Source organism: Anopheles gambiae, chromosome 2 (genome assembly GCF_943734735.2).
Source record: "Anopheles gambiae chromosome 2, idAnoGambNW_F1_1, whole genome shotgun sequence".
Classification (NCBI taxonomy): Eukaryota; Metazoa; Arthropoda; class Insecta; order Diptera; family Culicidae; genus Anopheles; species Anopheles gambiae.
The window spans coordinates 97470574-97485920 of NC_064601.1; the positions used below are offsets into that span (position 1 = coordinate 97470574).

The 15347-nt window shown below is 50.9% G+C and overlaps 5 protein-coding genes across 6 annotated transcripts; 3 read left to right on the top strand and 2 right to left on the bottom strand.

The window, feature by feature from the left end:
• Nucleotides 1-20: 20 nt before the first annotated feature.
• LOC1276900 (EARP-interacting protein homolog) lies at nucleotides 21-1510 on the top strand. The gene is made up of 3 exons (XM_316307.5): nucleotides 21-167; nucleotides 239-798; nucleotides 889-1510. Exons 1-3 carry the CDS (start codon nucleotides 126-128, stop codon nucleotides 1415-1417), a joined length of 1131 nt encoding a protein of 376 aa, XP_316307.2. The 5' UTR covers nucleotides 21-125; the 3' UTR covers nucleotides 1418-1510.
• Nucleotides 1511-1597: 87 nt separating this feature from the next.
• Nucleotides 1598-4922, bottom strand: LOC1276901 (splicing factor 3B subunit 2). Its single transcript, XM_061649545.1, has 2 exons — nucleotides 4761-4922; nucleotides 1598-4635 (listed from the first exon to the last, which is right to left on the bottom strand). The coding sequence occupies exons 1-2, from the start codon at nucleotides 4776-4778 to the stop codon at nucleotides 1909-1911; spliced, it is 2745 nt and encodes a 914-aa protein (XP_061505529.1). The 5' UTR covers nucleotides 4779-4922; the 3' UTR covers nucleotides 1598-1908.
• Nucleotides 4923-4996: 74 nt separating this feature from the next.
• Nucleotides 4997-7328, top strand: LOC1276902 (innexin inx4). Its single transcript, XM_316309.4, has 3 exons — nucleotides 4997-5707; nucleotides 5816-6007; nucleotides 6078-7328. The coding sequence occupies exons 1-3, from the start codon at nucleotides 5458-5460 to the stop codon at nucleotides 6794-6796; spliced, it is 1161 nt and encodes a 386-aa protein (XP_316309.4). The 5' UTR covers nucleotides 4997-5457; the 3' UTR covers nucleotides 6797-7328.
• Nucleotides 7329-8169: 841 nt separating this feature from the next.
• LOC3290131 (tubulin polymerization-promoting protein homolog) lies at nucleotides 8170-8704 on the top strand. Its single transcript, XM_556944.1, has 2 exons — nucleotides 8170-8390; nucleotides 8578-8704. Exons 1-2 carry the CDS (start codon nucleotides 8170-8172, stop codon nucleotides 8702-8704), a joined length of 348 nt encoding a protein of 115 aa, XP_556944.1.
• Nucleotides 8705-8900: 196 nt separating this feature from the next.
• On the bottom strand, nucleotides 8901-14974 carry LOC1276903 (type 1 phosphatidylinositol 4,5-bisphosphate 4-phosphatase). Of its 2 annotated transcripts, XM_316310.5 has the most exons (5): nucleotides 13877-14974; nucleotides 12541-12707; nucleotides 11539-11748; nucleotides 11290-11454; nucleotides 8901-11207 (listed from the first exon to the last, which is right to left on the bottom strand). In XM_316310.5, exons 1-5 carry the CDS (start codon nucleotides 13953-13955, stop codon nucleotides 11076-11078), a joined length of 753 nt encoding a protein of 250 aa, XP_316310.4. In that variant the 5' UTR covers nucleotides 13956-14974; the 3' UTR covers nucleotides 8901-11075. The 2 variants fall into 2 exon arrangements, with proteins under 2 accessions (XP_316310.4, XP_061505540.1); XM_061649556.1 differs by having other exon boundaries at nucleotides 8901-11454; nucleotides 13877-14947.
• Nucleotides 14975-15347: the final 373 nt, after the last annotated feature.

Here is a 15347-nt window from a genome sequence, read left to right on the forward strand (position 1 = left end):
GCCATCCGAAGTGCGATAGCCTACTCTGTTTCGTTTCTGGTGACGTCATCGCCGAACGTAAACAATCAATAAACAGCTGTCAAATGAGCTAAGGGCAGCAAAACAGCACACAAATTTATCGCACAATGGAAGAAAACAATTCGCTCGTGTATGGGCTCGAGTTTCAGGTGAGTGAAAAGAGCTGTACACCAATCCGCAGACTTGTAATTCTTTTCACCATTTACGATCCGGGCCGCAGGCGAGAGCTCTCGCGTCGCAGCAGGCCGAAAGTAACGACGTCCGGTTCTTCGTTGCCACGCAAAGCCTCAAGCCGAACAATCAGCTGCACGTCGTCGATCTGAACGAGGACAGCTCCGCGCTACAGTCGCGCATCTTTGCCCATCCGTACGGGGAAGTATGGCGGCTAGCGGCAAGCGCTCACGACCCACGCCTCCTGGCCAGCTGCTACAGCCTGCTGAAGGGCACGCAGGTGGTGATGGAAACGGCCCTGCTTACGCTGCCCGAATCGCTCGAACCGAAGGACGGCGAGGAGCAGGAGTTCCTCGCGTTCGAAAACGTGGAAAAGCTGGCCACCGAAGGGTACGGGGTGGAGATACGTACCACCGAGTTTCATCCGACCGACGCAAACCAGCTGGCCTGCGTGGTGGATGGAAAGATAGTGCTGTTTAACCGGGCGGAAGCGGCGACCCGCGTCGTGGCCGAGATAAATGCCAAAAATGTGCCCAAATTCACGACCGGCCGGTGGTCTCACTTTCACCAGGGCAATCATTTCATAGCGCTGCATGACTGCAGCATAAAGTAAGTGGGGGAGGGGGAGGGGAAGGATAACGTGCTAGAATAACGCTCCAGTTGTGCAATGTTTAATGTGTGTCTCGTCATACCTTCCAGATCGTACGATGTGCGAGATCCCAACCACGTCGTGTGGAGCATCGACGAAGCCCACAGCCAGCTGGTGCGCGATCTAGACTGCAATCCCAACAAGCAGTGCCACATCGTGACCGGCGGGGACGACGGCGTGCTAAAGGTGTGGGATTTCCGCAACACCAAAGAGCACGTGTTTGCGCGCAGCGACCATCACCATTGGATATGGAGCGTACGGTTCAATACGTACCACGATCAGCTGATACTGTCCAGCGGGAGCGACGGCAAGGTGCTGCTTACCTGCGCCGGAAGCGTTAGCTCCGAAGCGCCGGAAGTGATCACGGGAGATGGAGGGGGTGGTGAGCAGAGTGGCGGCACCGAACCGAGGGAACACTTGGCGGACGGACTGTTGCAGACGTTCGACCAGCACGAGGATTCCGTGTACGGCGTGGAGTGGAGTACGGCCGATCCGTGGATGTTTGCGTCGCTGAGCTACGACGGGCGAATGATAATCTCCAAGGTGCCCAAGCAGTACAAGTACCAGATACTGTTGTAAAAGGGTCTCGTTTTTTTTTTAAGATTCCAGACACAGAGACAGCCACATGCCACTTGTTTTCACAAATAAAGCATTCCTTAATTTATTGCAAAACTCGTTCAACACTCTCAGCGTACTTGGATGCTTATCGTTTCGAATGTAACACAAAACGGCAGCTGCAACGATTCATGTACCGTTCCGTTTTGGGGGAAAGACATACCAAGAAAAGATAGTAATTTATTTCTATTATTTAAATTTCACTTTGCTTCACTGCAGAATGGTTACAAAATCCCTGACCATGGGTGGTGCTACAGACGAACCTATATCCACAGACGGTTATAGCCAGGACGTTACAATACACGCTACAAGAACGGACAGCGCAGATCGCGGAACACGCACACGAACGGGAAGCTTTGAAAGAATAGTTTGTAACACAACTGTTGCTGAAGAAGGGAAGGGAAAAGACGGGGGGTGTTTTTGTTTGTTTGTCTTGTTTGTTTTTCCATGGTCGCCTAGAACTTAAACTCCTTGTACTTCTTCGACTGTTTGCTGGTCGTGTCGGTTTGCTGCCGTTTCCGTTTCGACTTTTGCCGCGCCACGTGCTCCGCCAGCATGTCCGACAGGTCCTCCTTCTGCAGGTGGCTTTGCTGTTCGCGCATCTGCTGCTCGTACCGCTGCGCCATCGCTTCATTGTCCAGATCGAGCTCGGACGGATCGAGCGCCAGCTCGACCATACCCTCCCGATCCACCGGCCCACCGCCACGACCCGGTCCGCGGCCACCGCCCGCACCAGCCGCCGGGCCACCTCCCGCACCGGCCGGACCGCCCCCACCGGCGGCCGAAATGTCGTACACGTGCGTCGACGCCATCATGGCCGCACCGATGCGCTCGTTTCGCTTCTCAGGCAGCACGTGGTACAGCACTGGTGTCTCATTATCCTCCATCTCGCTCTCGATCTTCTTCTTGCGCAGCTCGATCGTGTCCGGCGTCTCCATGCCGGCCGGCACACCGCTCGTCAGTCCGGACGGGGTCACCAGTCCTTCAGCGGGCGTGATCAGCCCACTCTCGTCCGGCTGGACCGTCATGTCTTCCCCTTCATCTTCCTCCTCCTCGGACGATTCTTCCGATTCTGACTCCAGCTCACCCCAAACCGTTCTATCGATCTCCTCCTCACCCATGCCACCTTCCCCGTCCATACCGGCTACGCCAAACACGTCGCCGTACAGAGGTTTGCCGGTTTCGTCGACCGGCGGTTTGCCCCACCCGCCCGCATGGTACCCGAACGAGCAGCCCTCCGGGATCGGGGCGTTCAGTCCCGGTATCTTCAGGTTGGGATAGCTCGGCGGCGGCCCGTACCGCTGCTGGGCAATAAGCCACGGCGGCGGTATCTTGTGGCAGGCCGGCCCGATCGGCATGCCGAGCGCGATGCGCAGCTCCTCCGACAGGTCGCCCGGTTTCTTCTCCTTCAGGCGCGTCTCAAACTCCTTGCCCTCGTAGTACAGATCGCCGTGGATCGTCATGCGCGGCTTCGTCTGCCATTTGAAGAACGCGTCGTGCAGCTTCTGGTAGTCGATGTCGATCTTGCCCATCTTTGGCCGGGCCCGCTCGCGCATCTTCGCCTTCAGCGTCTTCGCCTCGTCCTTCTCCTGCAACGAGGCGCGCATCTCCATGATGCCTGTCTTTTTGATGAACGCGGGCAGATCGAACGGCGGCTTCTCGATGCCGCGCTTGCCCTGCAGGTACTTGCGCTTGAAGCACCAGTGCCGCGGCACCTGCACCGTGTTCCGGTGGCTCTTCAGCTGCACCAGCAGCTTCGGATCGCGCGCCGTCACGTCGTGCATTTCGACCACGTCCGGGCGCGTCACCAGCTGCTTCAGCTCGGCCACGGTCAGCCGGTTCAGCTTCTTCAGCTTGCGCTTGGAAATCTTCTCCTTGTCGTCCTTCTCGTCCAGATCGCCCAGATCGTCGTCGTCGTCATCCAGGCCGTCGTCCACCTTCTTCGTCTCGGCGGCCGCCTTCTCCTTCTCGGCCTCCTCCGTGCTCTTTACCGCCTCTTTCGATTTGGTGTCGAGCTTGAAGATTTCAAACACGCGGTAAAATTGACGATACATCGGTCCGAGATCCGCTATGGTCATCTTTTCCGGCACGTACTCAATTTCCACATCCTTCAGGATATCATCATCGCTGGGTGTGCTTTTCTTTCCCTCGCCCGCTGGCTGTGCTTTCGTCGCTGGTGCCGACTCTTTGTCGTTTTCTTCACTCTCGGCACGATCAACCGGTTCTGCGTCGCCGTCTTCCTTCTGCCCGTTTGTACGATGAGCAGCCTCTTCGTCTTCCGCTTCGTCCGCGTCACCGTTTTTCCCTTGATCGCCATTCAGTTCCTTGCCCTGGTTCGGTTCCGTGTCCTCTTTGTCTTCACTTTCCTCCACCGAGTGCGCCGGATCCTCCGACTCCGTGGCTGTGCGTTGCTCCTCTTCCCCATGTTCGCCACCGTCCCCACTCGGCTCTTGGTCCGGTTCATTCGAACGGATTGGTTTATGCTTCGAATGCTGCGTTTTGTTGACTCTTTCGGGCTGCTTCTGTTGCTGCTGCTGCTGCTGTAACCGCTGTTCGTGTGCTTTTTGCATCTGCTCACGTCGCGCCTTGCGGTTTTCCTTCTTCCGTTTCTTTTTGCGCCGATTTTTGTCCTGCTTGCCTTCCACGCGCGTCTGCCCCGCGTCTGAAAATACGCCATGCAGTGACGAATCGTCCCCGTCCGCGTCCGCTGCGCTCGGTTCGTTTGCATTCTCATCGTCCGATTCGGCCTGTCCTTCCTGCTCTAGATACGAGCCCGGCAAAACGGAACCGGCTGCGGCCAGCGTTTCCTCGGCTCCCAGTTCCTGGGCGCGTATGGTCTTCAGTGCCAGTACGTCCTCCAGCGCTTTCGGCAGTACCAATTCGGACGGTTTCTTCGCACTATCGTCGGGATTGTCCACCTGCAGCGACATCAGCGCTGGCGGTGGGGACAGCTCCGGCTGTGGCTGTTCTTGCGAGTCCTCTTCCTGCGGCACATCCCTCTCGTCGACCAGTTCAGTTTGCTGAGCGTAAGCCTGCTGCTGTTCGTCCTGCATCATCGGGACCATTTGTATGGGCCATCCGCCACCACCACCATCACCACCGCCGTCCATTTCTAGGGGCATACCCATCAGCATCTCCGCGGGCGCCATTGGCGGTGGTGCCAAGGTGCCATTCGTTTGTTGCTGAAAGCAAAAGAAAGCAAATTAGTGTTGTTTCTGCTGCACACGATAATTTTCGTTTCTTGCCGCTAGACACAAACAACACTGCATCTGGAGGGAGAAATTTGACGCCTAGCTGTATAACTTACCTCAAAGTTATTGTCCATCGTGGTATAATGGACCTACCGAGCCCGGTTACACTACACAAAGCAAGATTATGCGACAAAATCACAGCGAAAACTAGTAATTTTCATCTATCGAAAGCGGCCGAGCAGAGAGTTGTTTGGTATTGCAACTTGACATTCTGCTGCGGGATAAACCGCGACGGGCTACCATGGCGCACCTGTCAGATGGCTGTCAAATTTGGCCCGGTTTGCGATATGGAGTGGGTGAAATTATATCCCACTCGCTGATCGTGAAAATAGACACCTGAAAACAATAATTGTTGTGTTAATTTTACATTTTGAAGAACAGCACAAGTTTTGCTGACAATATTTAATTACGTTTCGTTATCAACGGCACGGAAAGATTATCTCGCTGATTATCCCTCTCGCTCTCTCTGTCTATCATGTCCTGGTCGTTCTCGCGTCACCCCGGATAATCGAGAGACGCCATTTTTAATTTGAACTACTACACCGACAAGCATGCCGTGAGCTCTTTCAAGTTCTTCTGTCCGACCAAAGAAACAGAGAATACCGCCCGGACAGTGCCCGGAGTGATCGATCCATAGAAAATCGCCCATCATGTGCCACTGAGGCGAACCGGCGTAGCTTGTTCCGAATTTCCAAGTGCTTCCCCGTAACATCCGCATATAACAAACAGCCCAACAACAAATACAGCATCGAGATGCTGGAGTTTGTAAGGCCGTTGCAGAGCATTCTGCAGATCAAGCAGGTCAACTCGACCGATCTCGTATGGCGGCTTCACTGTCGTGTGACGGTGTTCCTGCTGCTGCTAGCGTCACTATTGCTATCCGCCCGCCAATACTTTGGCAATCCGATCGACTGCGTGATCGGATCCGGCACGGTGTCCTCTTCGACGATGAACGAATTCTGCTGGATCATGGGAACCTACATTAGCAACGATCCGAACTTCGGTATTGTATTTCATGGCATGCCGGCGTTTGTGTGTGCGCTGGATGTTAGGTTACCTGCTGTAATTGTTTTTGCGTGTGCTTGCGTTTCTTTCCTTGCTCTTTCTACAGTGTTGGATAGCACCGATTTGGTGAAGATCAATGCCAAGATTGGACACATCCCGGAGAGTGAGCGATCCTACCAGAAATACTACCAGTGGGTCGTGTTCATACTGGCGCTGCAGGCGTGCATGTTCTCGGTGCCCAACTTCCTGTGGAAGGCCTGGGAGGCCGGTCGTCTGCAATCACTGTGTGATGGTTTGAGTAAGTATCAAAAGTCGAGTCCTCCAAACAGACCAAGGACAAAGTTTAAGCTATTTCTTCCCACCGTCAGCTACACCCATCCTTCCGGATCACTGGGAGAAGACACGCAAGAAGCAGCTGATCACTTACCTGTCGGCCGATTTCCCCCGCCTGCACCGCACGTACCTGCTGCGGTATTGCTTCTGCACGCTGCTCAACTTCTGCAACGTGCTGCTGAACATCTTTCTCGTAAACGTGATCTTTTCCGGCTTCTGGTCGAACTACCATCCCGCCGTCAAGGCACTGCTGTCGTTCGATTTTCCCTCCTGGAACCGGTACAACTCGCAGGTGTTTCCGAAAATTGCTAAGTGTGATTTCCACTTCGTCGGGCCGAGCGGTTCGAAGCAAAACCGGGACGGACTGTGCCTGCTGCCGCTGAACGTGGTCAACGAGAAGATCTTTGCCTTCATCTGGCTGTGGTTCCTGGGGCTGCTGGTGATATCGATGCTGAATCTACTCTTCTGGATAGTGGTGCTGTGCAGCAAAGGCTTTCGCCTTTGGCTGCTTACCGCTCCACTGTACCCGATTCGTACGTCTTACGTCGCACGTGCGCTGGACGGTCAGGGCGTCGGACAGTGGTTCTTGCTCTATCAGCTGTGTCGCAATCTGAACCCGATCGTCGGCCGAGAGCTGGTCCAGAGTGTGTCGAAGGCGAAGGGACACAATGGTCACAAAACGTTCCGAATGCCGAAGGGTGGTGAACCGGACTTTTACACCGATCCGGAAGGATACGATGAGGAAGGCGTGTGAGAGGACGGCGAGAAGTAATCATATGTCCGCATTTTGCGCAAACCAGGCGCTTAGACAATTTGCGCGTAAGCACATTCGAAATGTGCAAAGCTGAAAGCAGTGGTTTCGCCAGCCCGAGTTCAGCGAAACGGATTCCTTCCAAGTGTTTGCATTCCTGGCGGAGTATTCCTCCCAAAATGCACTCACCCTGCGTGCAGTGCCAAATCGTGAGTTTCCTAATTTTTTCATATTGTTTATTACCTACCAACTAAAGTTGTTGTTATATATTGCGTTTTACGTACGACAAATAAGTTCGTATTCAGAAATATTTGCGATAAGAGAGAACTCATTTGCGATGAATCTCATTGTATTTAGCTAAGTGCCTTGATAAGTAAGCGGAACAGCAGGAATATGACACTCCTTGGGAAATACATGTAAGCGTCTGTGAATTAGATATATATACACGCAACCAAATGGTCCATGGTTGATTTAAGCACTGCCTGTTGTCGAACATTGCTATAAGCAAAATAAAGAAGCATTCATTAATCTAAAATTTCTTCAAAGTGACTTCAATGATGATCTCTAGGCTATAGTGAAAGCTGAAAGCTTATTCGACAATGCAAGGGAAAGTGACGCACGTGTGTCGTATGGGACCGCGCGCATTTATTCTCTCAGCTAATTCCCCTAATCATTAGTAATTGACGGCACGATTTCTGCTTCTTACTTCCTTTTACTTTGGAGCTTTTCATCAATAAAACCAGTACCATGGCCGTACGCTCAACGGAAAAGCATTCACAAAAACCCGCGTTCCTCGTGTGATTTGTGGGTGAGTGGCGCCATCTATTAGAGAATAGCTGTACTACATCTCGTGGACGAAGGGGTCAGAGAAGTTGAAAGAGAGCTTGATCGACTGCTATCCAAGCTAGGCGAGGAAGGGAGATCGCTAGAGCAAAAGAAAAAAAATAAGCAAATATCTTTTTTTATAACAAATCGACGTTAGCGAAATATGTTTGAATCGATTTAACGGTTAGAATTCCCTTTGGTTCGTTCATTATGCGATAAGTAAATGAACTAGTGGAATCAAAATCTCTATAATTCTATCCCGAAATTAGCCAAAAGTACATTGCTCGGTTTGCAGTGCATGCAGTTGAGCATACAATCCAACTTTTCTGCCCTTTCTCAACAGCATAGAACTAGTTACCTAAGTAGCTGTTGCCATATGTTTCACGAACCTCCACTCCCCTAGCAACGCCTACTGTTGCTACCAAACGAATGCTGTTATTACGTTGCCAACAAACGGCGCCGCCACAGCTCACACGCTTCCCTCGCGGCACACCGACACAAACCATTTAGGCCCTTTCGCGTCTAAATTACCCGGCAGTAACGAAATTCCGATGGCCAGCAATCCACCGACCACCGCCAGCAAGGTGAAACCTCCAACGCTGCCCTCAATGTTTACGCTGTTCGCCAAGTACCGTCCGACGCTAAACTCCTTCCAAGGCGATGGAAAACGCATCCTGCTATCGCAAAGTGACTGCTGGATGCAACAGGCCAACCTGATCGGGCCCAAACATTTCACCCTCACCCAGACGGGGTTAATATTTTTCGAGTTTAGGTAAGGTCATGCATGTGCGGTGGCACACGATGGTGGCAGGATGCATCGCGTGATTACAACCATTTGTTACAAGCATTCCCCAATCGCTGGGGGAGCATAGATAGGACTTTGCGTGGCACCACATGTGATGGGATGGGAAAAATTGCAACCTTCACTTTCACTACCTGTTTCCTCCACACATTTACAGAAAGTCTACCCTGGATTACGACGAGTACCTGCAGTTCCTAGCGCTGCTTTGCAACGAAAAGCAGGTCAGTGTGGAGGAGGTGAAGGAAAAGTTAACCAACTGTGGGCCGCCCGGCATCACTTCCTGACAGTTTGGAACGCACACGCTAATGTCGTACCTGAGCAGCATCCTGGACGATCGTGGAAGTACGCAGGAGTGTGGTCTGCCTATAGTAGGCTAGCGGATTACCAGTTTGCACTACAAGTTACCAGAATGTGTAAGCATTCCTCCTTTCGTTCTTAAGTGGAGTGGAGTTCACGGGCCAAGATAAGCCATCCGATCGGTTATTGTATCTAAATTGCCTTTATTACTGCTTCATGCATTATACAGCTCTCGGCCAGAGCTCGTCACCTACTAGTGAGAAATTGTGGAAAGCGTATTTTATATTACTTTATTATCGGTTCGAGTGTCTTGCCCTCCTCCCTGTCAGTCCCAAGTCTCGCCATCATTTGCTCGATCGTGTTCGTTCGCTCGTTCCTACGGTCAAGGATCGCTAAGGATCGCATCTACTACCCCGTCTGGGAGAGGGGGGACAGAGCATTCTGCATCCGCAATACATCATTGACACCGTTACCGGCGTTCGTTTGGTACCATTTAATATCGCACACAAGCTCACACAACAACACCAACCCTGATCCTGCTGCTGCAGCTGCTACTTCCTGAATTGTTTGCATCGGATTCTGTTATATCAGCGCCAGGGGTTTTTGCAAAGTTGCACAACAAATATTGCAATTATTAGAACGAGGGCGGTACTCCGCTGACTTTAGCTTACATTTCTCAAGTAGATTAACATTGGTTTAGAGGGAGGGAAAGGGGAGCAACGTTGCCGAAGATAGGAGAAGGGCACACGACCATTTACAGCATTCTCGTTCGATACGTAACTTAATTATGTTCAATATTTAGTAAAACATTTGCTAATAACCACGGTGTGTGTTTATGTGTGTGTATGTGTATATCTAGGCGGCTCTCGAAAACCCGAAACAATTCGTATTCAATGCAGATTGCAGCATCAGTTCCTTATCGTCAGCCAGAGCTCGTTTCCCCGCTCCCAAACCGGTACACGCTTATGACACTGGCACTAGCAGTTAGAGCATCCTCTCCGGCCCCTAGCACGTGAATGCACGTGTATGAAATGTGAAGGGTATGAATTTATGTTTCATATGTATAATATGCATGAATAAATGTGTTCCTTTCTCTCTCTCTCGTGCCGACTACCCCTGTTGTTGTAACTGAAAACAGGCTAACTTTTGTTTCTTTTGATACGCTTTTTACCTAAAACATTTAAATACCCTTCCCCCCCATACATGACGGGGATTGCCCAATCCGGCATCATTTCTGCCTTCCTGAGCACATCAAACAAGCCTCATCACATCTCATGGCCACATCTAATGTTTCACAATTATCGTGTGGTTTTGTTAGTTCTGCTTAAACCTGCCCCACCTCCGCTCGAATATCAGTTATGTTGTGTAATGTTAATGTGTGTGTTTTTTTAGCTTACTTTTCTCACATTCACATGCCTCCTTCCAATGCTTCTGTTTCTTTTTTTGCTTGTTTTTTTTTTCATCTTCTCTAGCAAACTCTTGTTTTATACAATCATATTAAACTCATAATATACATGGCTAAGTGCGGTAAAAATAATAATTCAAGACTGTATAAACGTTATTTAAAAAAAAAATGAAGAAAAACACGAACAACACATAATCAAAGGACAGTAAACAATATTGCAAGCCAGCGGCATTGTTAATTGAAAGGATATTCTCTCAAAACAGGGAAAAAATTGCTACACAAAAACCAACAGGAAAGTGATGGGAAATTATCCGACACACACGCACACCACCGGAAAAAGTATGATTCTACCCTGATTACAAATAACTCAACTCAAAAGCACGCACAATTGGATTCGAAAAAGCGTAGCCATATACGCTACTTTCGTGCACTTTTTTCGCTATCAATCTAAATAGTTAACCTGGACCCCGGAGGGTGGGCAGAAACCCGGGGTTCCACCAAATGTTCTACGTAATTTTGATTAATCTTTTTTTCCCCCCATTTGCAACTGTGCTGCATATTTGATCGGTCTTTTTAGCCTGTGCCTACTGTGCCTATCCCCCCACCCTTTACTAATCTCTTCTAGTTTGCTCACAAACTGTAAATTTTGGTCCGATCTGCGCATGCGCGACGGGCTTTGTTTCCTTCCGTTTGGTGGCACCATCTCTTCCCGCACCATTCATTCCTCCAATGGAGCTGCATATCCAAACTGTTTCTTCACACACGCACACACACCACTGTTTTGTATTGTTATCTACCGCTTTTATCACACCGTGCTAATGCTAATGCGCATCCATCGACTCTATAGCGAAACGCACACGCGCACACGCACGGGCTGCGCAGCAAAAGACGCCGCCGCCGGCGCTTGCTGCTTGCTCATGTTAGGAATGTGTTGCACTTTACGGTAGTCTGTTTTAAGAAGTGACCGTCGTAAACGGCCCATCAATGTTGCTAATCTTGAGCGAGCAGTAGTAGAGCGCCTTCGCGAAGAGCAGCACGGAGATGAGATAAAGGCTGATGTACGCCACAAATATGCCACCGTAATCCTGCAAAGAAGTGCACAGTGGAGAGAGGGAGAGTGTGCTGGTTAGTGTGTGGAAGGAAGGACGGAGCGATGGAGAAACTTACCCTCACGTAGGTGTAGGTGGCGAATGTAACGCCGATACCGATAGCCAAAAATATAATTCCACCAAGGAAGTGTAGATTGCGACGCTTGCGGCAAAAGTCGGCCCCGACCGACGACACCTTGCGACAGTGCGGGCATCTCGCTAGATTATTCTTCAGCGTATCAAACTGTTTTAAAATGGGAGAAAGTAAGAGCGGTTAGTAAAAGCGGCAAGGGCACCGCTGGACAAAAGCGCTGGACGGCGGCCGTACCAAGAACGTGTCGTGACAGTGGCCGCAGGTAACGCGGCACATGCCGGGCATTGGGAGCAGCGGCGGCGTGACCGGGCTCGGGGCCAGATTGATGATGCGTTTGCAGTTGGGCCGCGGGCAGGCCACCCGCTGGGAAGAGCTCTTGCAAATCAGCAGACAGTTGCACGGGCATCGTACGTACTTCTTGCCGGCCGGTGCATTTCGAATGGGCTAGAAGAAGAGATAGGGGGGAGGGAAAAGGTGAAAATTGTAGCAATCAAAATGGGGGTGGCCGATGGGTGGTAATGGGGTATCCCCTGCTTTACTATGGTACTGAAAATTGGGCTCAATTTCAAGCTTAGCAACTTAACTTCTAAGGTTTTTCTGAGACATGCATCTAGCAAAGGTTAGCGCCTGTGTATAGCACGAATTGTCCAATCCAGCTGCACACACACCGAGAGAACCACGGAACCACAGGAAAGCCTACATTAAACAGTAACACCCGTCCCGTGAAGCCGCCCAGGAACGTGTCCACAAGCGTCAAAAGCTATCTCGTTTTCCATCCTCACCGCCGTCATCAAACATACTTGCAGCGCAGCAGCGTGTGTGTTAGTATATCATATACCCAGCGAAGGAACAGGAACATTTCCAGCAAACTCACTGGGCCTGGGTGGATTAAGTGGATCATGTTTCATTGTACCAAAGCCATTGTGGGGAGTTGGGATTCCGGGTGAAACAAAACAAATATCGTCCAGACCCACCGGTGGTGTGTGGTGCTGTTTTGACCAGTAAAAAAAGGCTTCACACACAGAGGCGTTTCGGTGTTTGGGTCTGCGGCTAAAGATCTTGCAGTGTGCAGTGGTGGGGCAGCAGGACAGAAAAGCAAAAACTGCCAATGCAAGTAAATTGAGCAGCTGCGGTCAGGCGGCGGCGGTGGCCGCAGACATGCACAGCTTACTTGCACAGCATTCCAGCTTCCTCAGCCCTCTGCCCCTTCCCCTCCTAAAGGTCCTCTCTACGTACCGTCGCTTCGTTGCACTGCAGACACTTGACGACGTGCTGTTCCTTCTTCCAGGAGATGTCGATCAGTGCCTGGCACACGCGGCACGTCACGATAATACTATTCTGTTGCTCCTGCTGATACGACGGCGGTACCTCGTCCGGCCCGATCGGGGATGCATTCACGACCGCTGCAAATGGAAAATCAGGAAAAAATGGAAAGCAAATGGTTAAATAGTGCTGATCGAATCGAGAGGAGTAGTAAAACTGAACGTTTACTCATAAGGAACTTGAGGGAAAGATTGTTTCTGACACATTCTTTACCGATAAATTGGCGTAGGTCATTGATGCAATACATGTTTTGTTAATACGATGATATTAGAGGATGAAGTAATCGTACGTGAGATGGCGATAATGTTCCCATTCCCAAGGGGAGGCAAAGGATGAGGGTCGATCGGTGAATGTTTGCATGGCAGAGTTGACTGTTTCACCACATCACCACCAGTCAACGGCTGGAAGGTCCGTCGTACCCGGGGCCTACTGCTATCTGCACACGTTCAGAGACGGGGGCACGGGGAGACGCGGCAATGCCACAATCGTTTTCGGTTCGCAGTAGGCACAGAGCTCTCTCCCACCACCACCAACAGCAGCTGATAAGCAGCAGCGGAAGGCACTGGTGTATAAAAACAAAAGAAACAAACCGCTGCCTACACTCGACCCCACCTCCTTCCTGACTCATGTTTTTGTTCCCCGCAACCATCTAGCAAAACAAGCTCACAGTTTCCTTCTGTAAGCTAATTTGACCGGTGATTTTCATTCGTCAAGCCCTAGCGCGGTCTCCTTGCCCTCTGCCTCCTGCCTCCTGCCTCCTGCACACAAACGGAGCAGCAACGAGAGAGCTGTATACCTTGCAGCGCTGGCCCGAAAGAGACAACAAACAACGGAGGGCTGACTCATCGCATAACCCGCAGCACTCTAGATGTAGGGGAACAGAAAACACAGTCGGGGGGAGAGAGAAAAAAAATGTAATAGAAATGACAAACCATCCTCCGCTTCTCGCTAGAACGCTTTTTCGGTGTTTTAGCAGCCACAACGGCCTACGGTAAATTCAACGGAGAGAGATTAAGTTTTCACGCAAGTATTTTACTAACATTTGATAAGGGGCCATCACGCACCACGTTCCATTACTCATAATTGAAGCGTTTGTTCTAGATTCCCGAGCAAAGAACGGCCCTCGATTTTTGGGGGAACACTCCCGGATAGAGAACCCGCCGAACCCCGATCGACCGCAAATCCGATTTTCCGGACCCGGAAGTGTGCGCGAGCCCGTTCACCCAACCCACCCTCTGCTGCTACTTACGCTGCACTGATCCTGATTCCTGCGACTGTTGCTGTGCTGCTTGCTTCAGGAGCGGCTGTTTTTCCGATTCACCATCCATCGCGAACTTCCGGATTGTGTACGCGAGCGTTGAGTGTTGCGCACACACGAAGAAAAAATTGCACTTGCGGCCGCTGCTCGGTGTGTTGGTGCAATCCCTGCCCCGCTCTCTCGCTCTCTCTTTCTCTCTCTCTCCTTTCACACACACACACACACTCCCCCTCTCGTTTGCCACTAATTTACTGGCACCCGCTTGCACACACTGTCGTGGCCACCACCACCACCACTGGCTGCCCTCCCTCGTCACACACTCGTTTGCTTGCGTTTCGTTTCGTACGTGCAAGCAGCAGGCAGGCAGACAGTAGGCAAGGACAGAAACAAAGAGAATTTCTCAAACAGGCACCTCCTTACAAAGCACCACACCACACACACACGACAGGCAGAACGGTTTAGAAACAACGCTAGAAAATTTCCTTCACACCCTGCGGGGGGAATCGGATTCGCTCTAATCTAATCTGCGGTGCCGTTTGCCTCGCGTTTGCCACAATTCACTCGACAAATCTGTGTACGTCGTGCAGGGATGTGCGGGGAGGAGAAAAAAAAATGCGATACGCTTTCGCCTCACTTTGACATTTGCGATGATTTTGCCCTTTCCGTACGCATCGAACGAATTTCTATTGCTTCCACACCATCGTACTAACACGCTTCACACGCCCTCTCGGTGAGCAGCCACTCGCAGGAGGAACTCGGCGTTCTTGTCGTGACTTTTTTCTTCGTTCCTTTGCTTTGCTCCACCGAACCCTTTTGCCACTGATTCCCACCGACCCGCAGTTGTAGCGTAGAGTGCACAGTGCTAGCGGCAGCGTATCACCTTGCCTAGTTGGGAGGCGCAATAGCTGACCGACGGACGAACAATGAATGGTAAATATTGCACAGAGCAGATGCAGCGGACGGGGTGTCGCTAGAAAGTTACACCATCGGCTGCGTTTGACAGCTCGGGCGCAAGAGTGCATGCATAAAAAACGGCGAACGATCGGCCGGGCAGGGCCGATTCGTTTGGAATAGCCTACGAATATGGCTTCATCGCTACCCCTCCCCAAGTAGCAAACCGTCCTGACATCAGCTGTCTGCTTTCAGTACGCAACGTTTGCACTAGATGGCGCTGTTTGTTGATGTTTTGGATTTGTTTTTCTTTTCGCATTTAAATGGGGCGGTAAACGAGAGAAAAAAACGGTCTTAAAAGTTAATCTTTTCCATGCGTACGATCAGAATGAAAATGTTTGTATGATTTTAGTTGTTAAAAGTTATGAACCATTTGGGAGAGGGTGTTTTGGTAACATTGAATTGGTGATGGGAGAAGTTGGAAGCATCGTCAACGAATTATTCCATCGCTTGTTGACCTTCTTTATTGGGCCGGTCCCATAACTGTTCTAAAGGACAAAAATATATTAAT

Coding starts and splice junctions, on each gene's coding strand:
- LOC1276900 (XM_316307.5), top strand. CDS start 126: ATGGAAGAAAACAATTCGCTCGTGTATGGGCTCGAGTTTCAG. Junction 168..238: donor TGTATGGGCTCGAGTTTCAG/GTGAGTGAAAAG, acceptor TCCGGGCCGCAG/GCGAGAGCTCTCGCGTCGCA. Junction 799..888: donor CTGCATGACTGCAGCATAAA/GTAAGTGGGGGA, acceptor CATACCTTCCAG/ATCGTACGATGTGCGAGATC.
- LOC1276902 (XM_316309.4), top strand. CDS start 5,458: ATGCTGGAGTTTGTAAGGCCGTTGCAGAGCATTCTGCAGATCAAGCAG. Junction 5,708..5,815: donor TAGCAACGATCCGAACTTCG/GTATTGTATTTC, acceptor CTCTTTCTACAG/TGTTGGATAGCACCGATTTG. Junction 6,008..6,077: donor ATCACTGTGTGATGGTTTGA/GTAAGTATCAAA, acceptor TCCCACCGTCAG/CTACACCCATCCTTCCGGAT.
- LOC3290131 (XM_556944.1), top strand. CDS start 8,170: ATGGCCAGCAATCCACCGACCACCGCCAGCAAGGTGAAACCTCCAACG. Junction 8,391..8,577: donor TTAATATTTTTCGAGTTTAG/GTAAGGTCATGC, acceptor ACACATTTACAG/AAAGTCTACCCTGGATTACG.
- LOC1276903 (XM_061649556.1), bottom strand. CDS start 13,955: ATGGATGGTGAATCGGAAAAACAGCCGCTCCTGAAGCAAGCAGCACAG. Junction 11,749..12,540: donor TGCAGTGCAACGAAGCGACG/GTACGTAGAGAG, acceptor CTCTTCTTCTAG/CCCATTCGAAATGCACCGGC. Junction 11,455..11,538: donor ACTGTCACGACACGTTCTTG/GTACGGCCGCCG, acceptor ATTTTAAAACAG/TTTGATACGCTGAAGAATAA.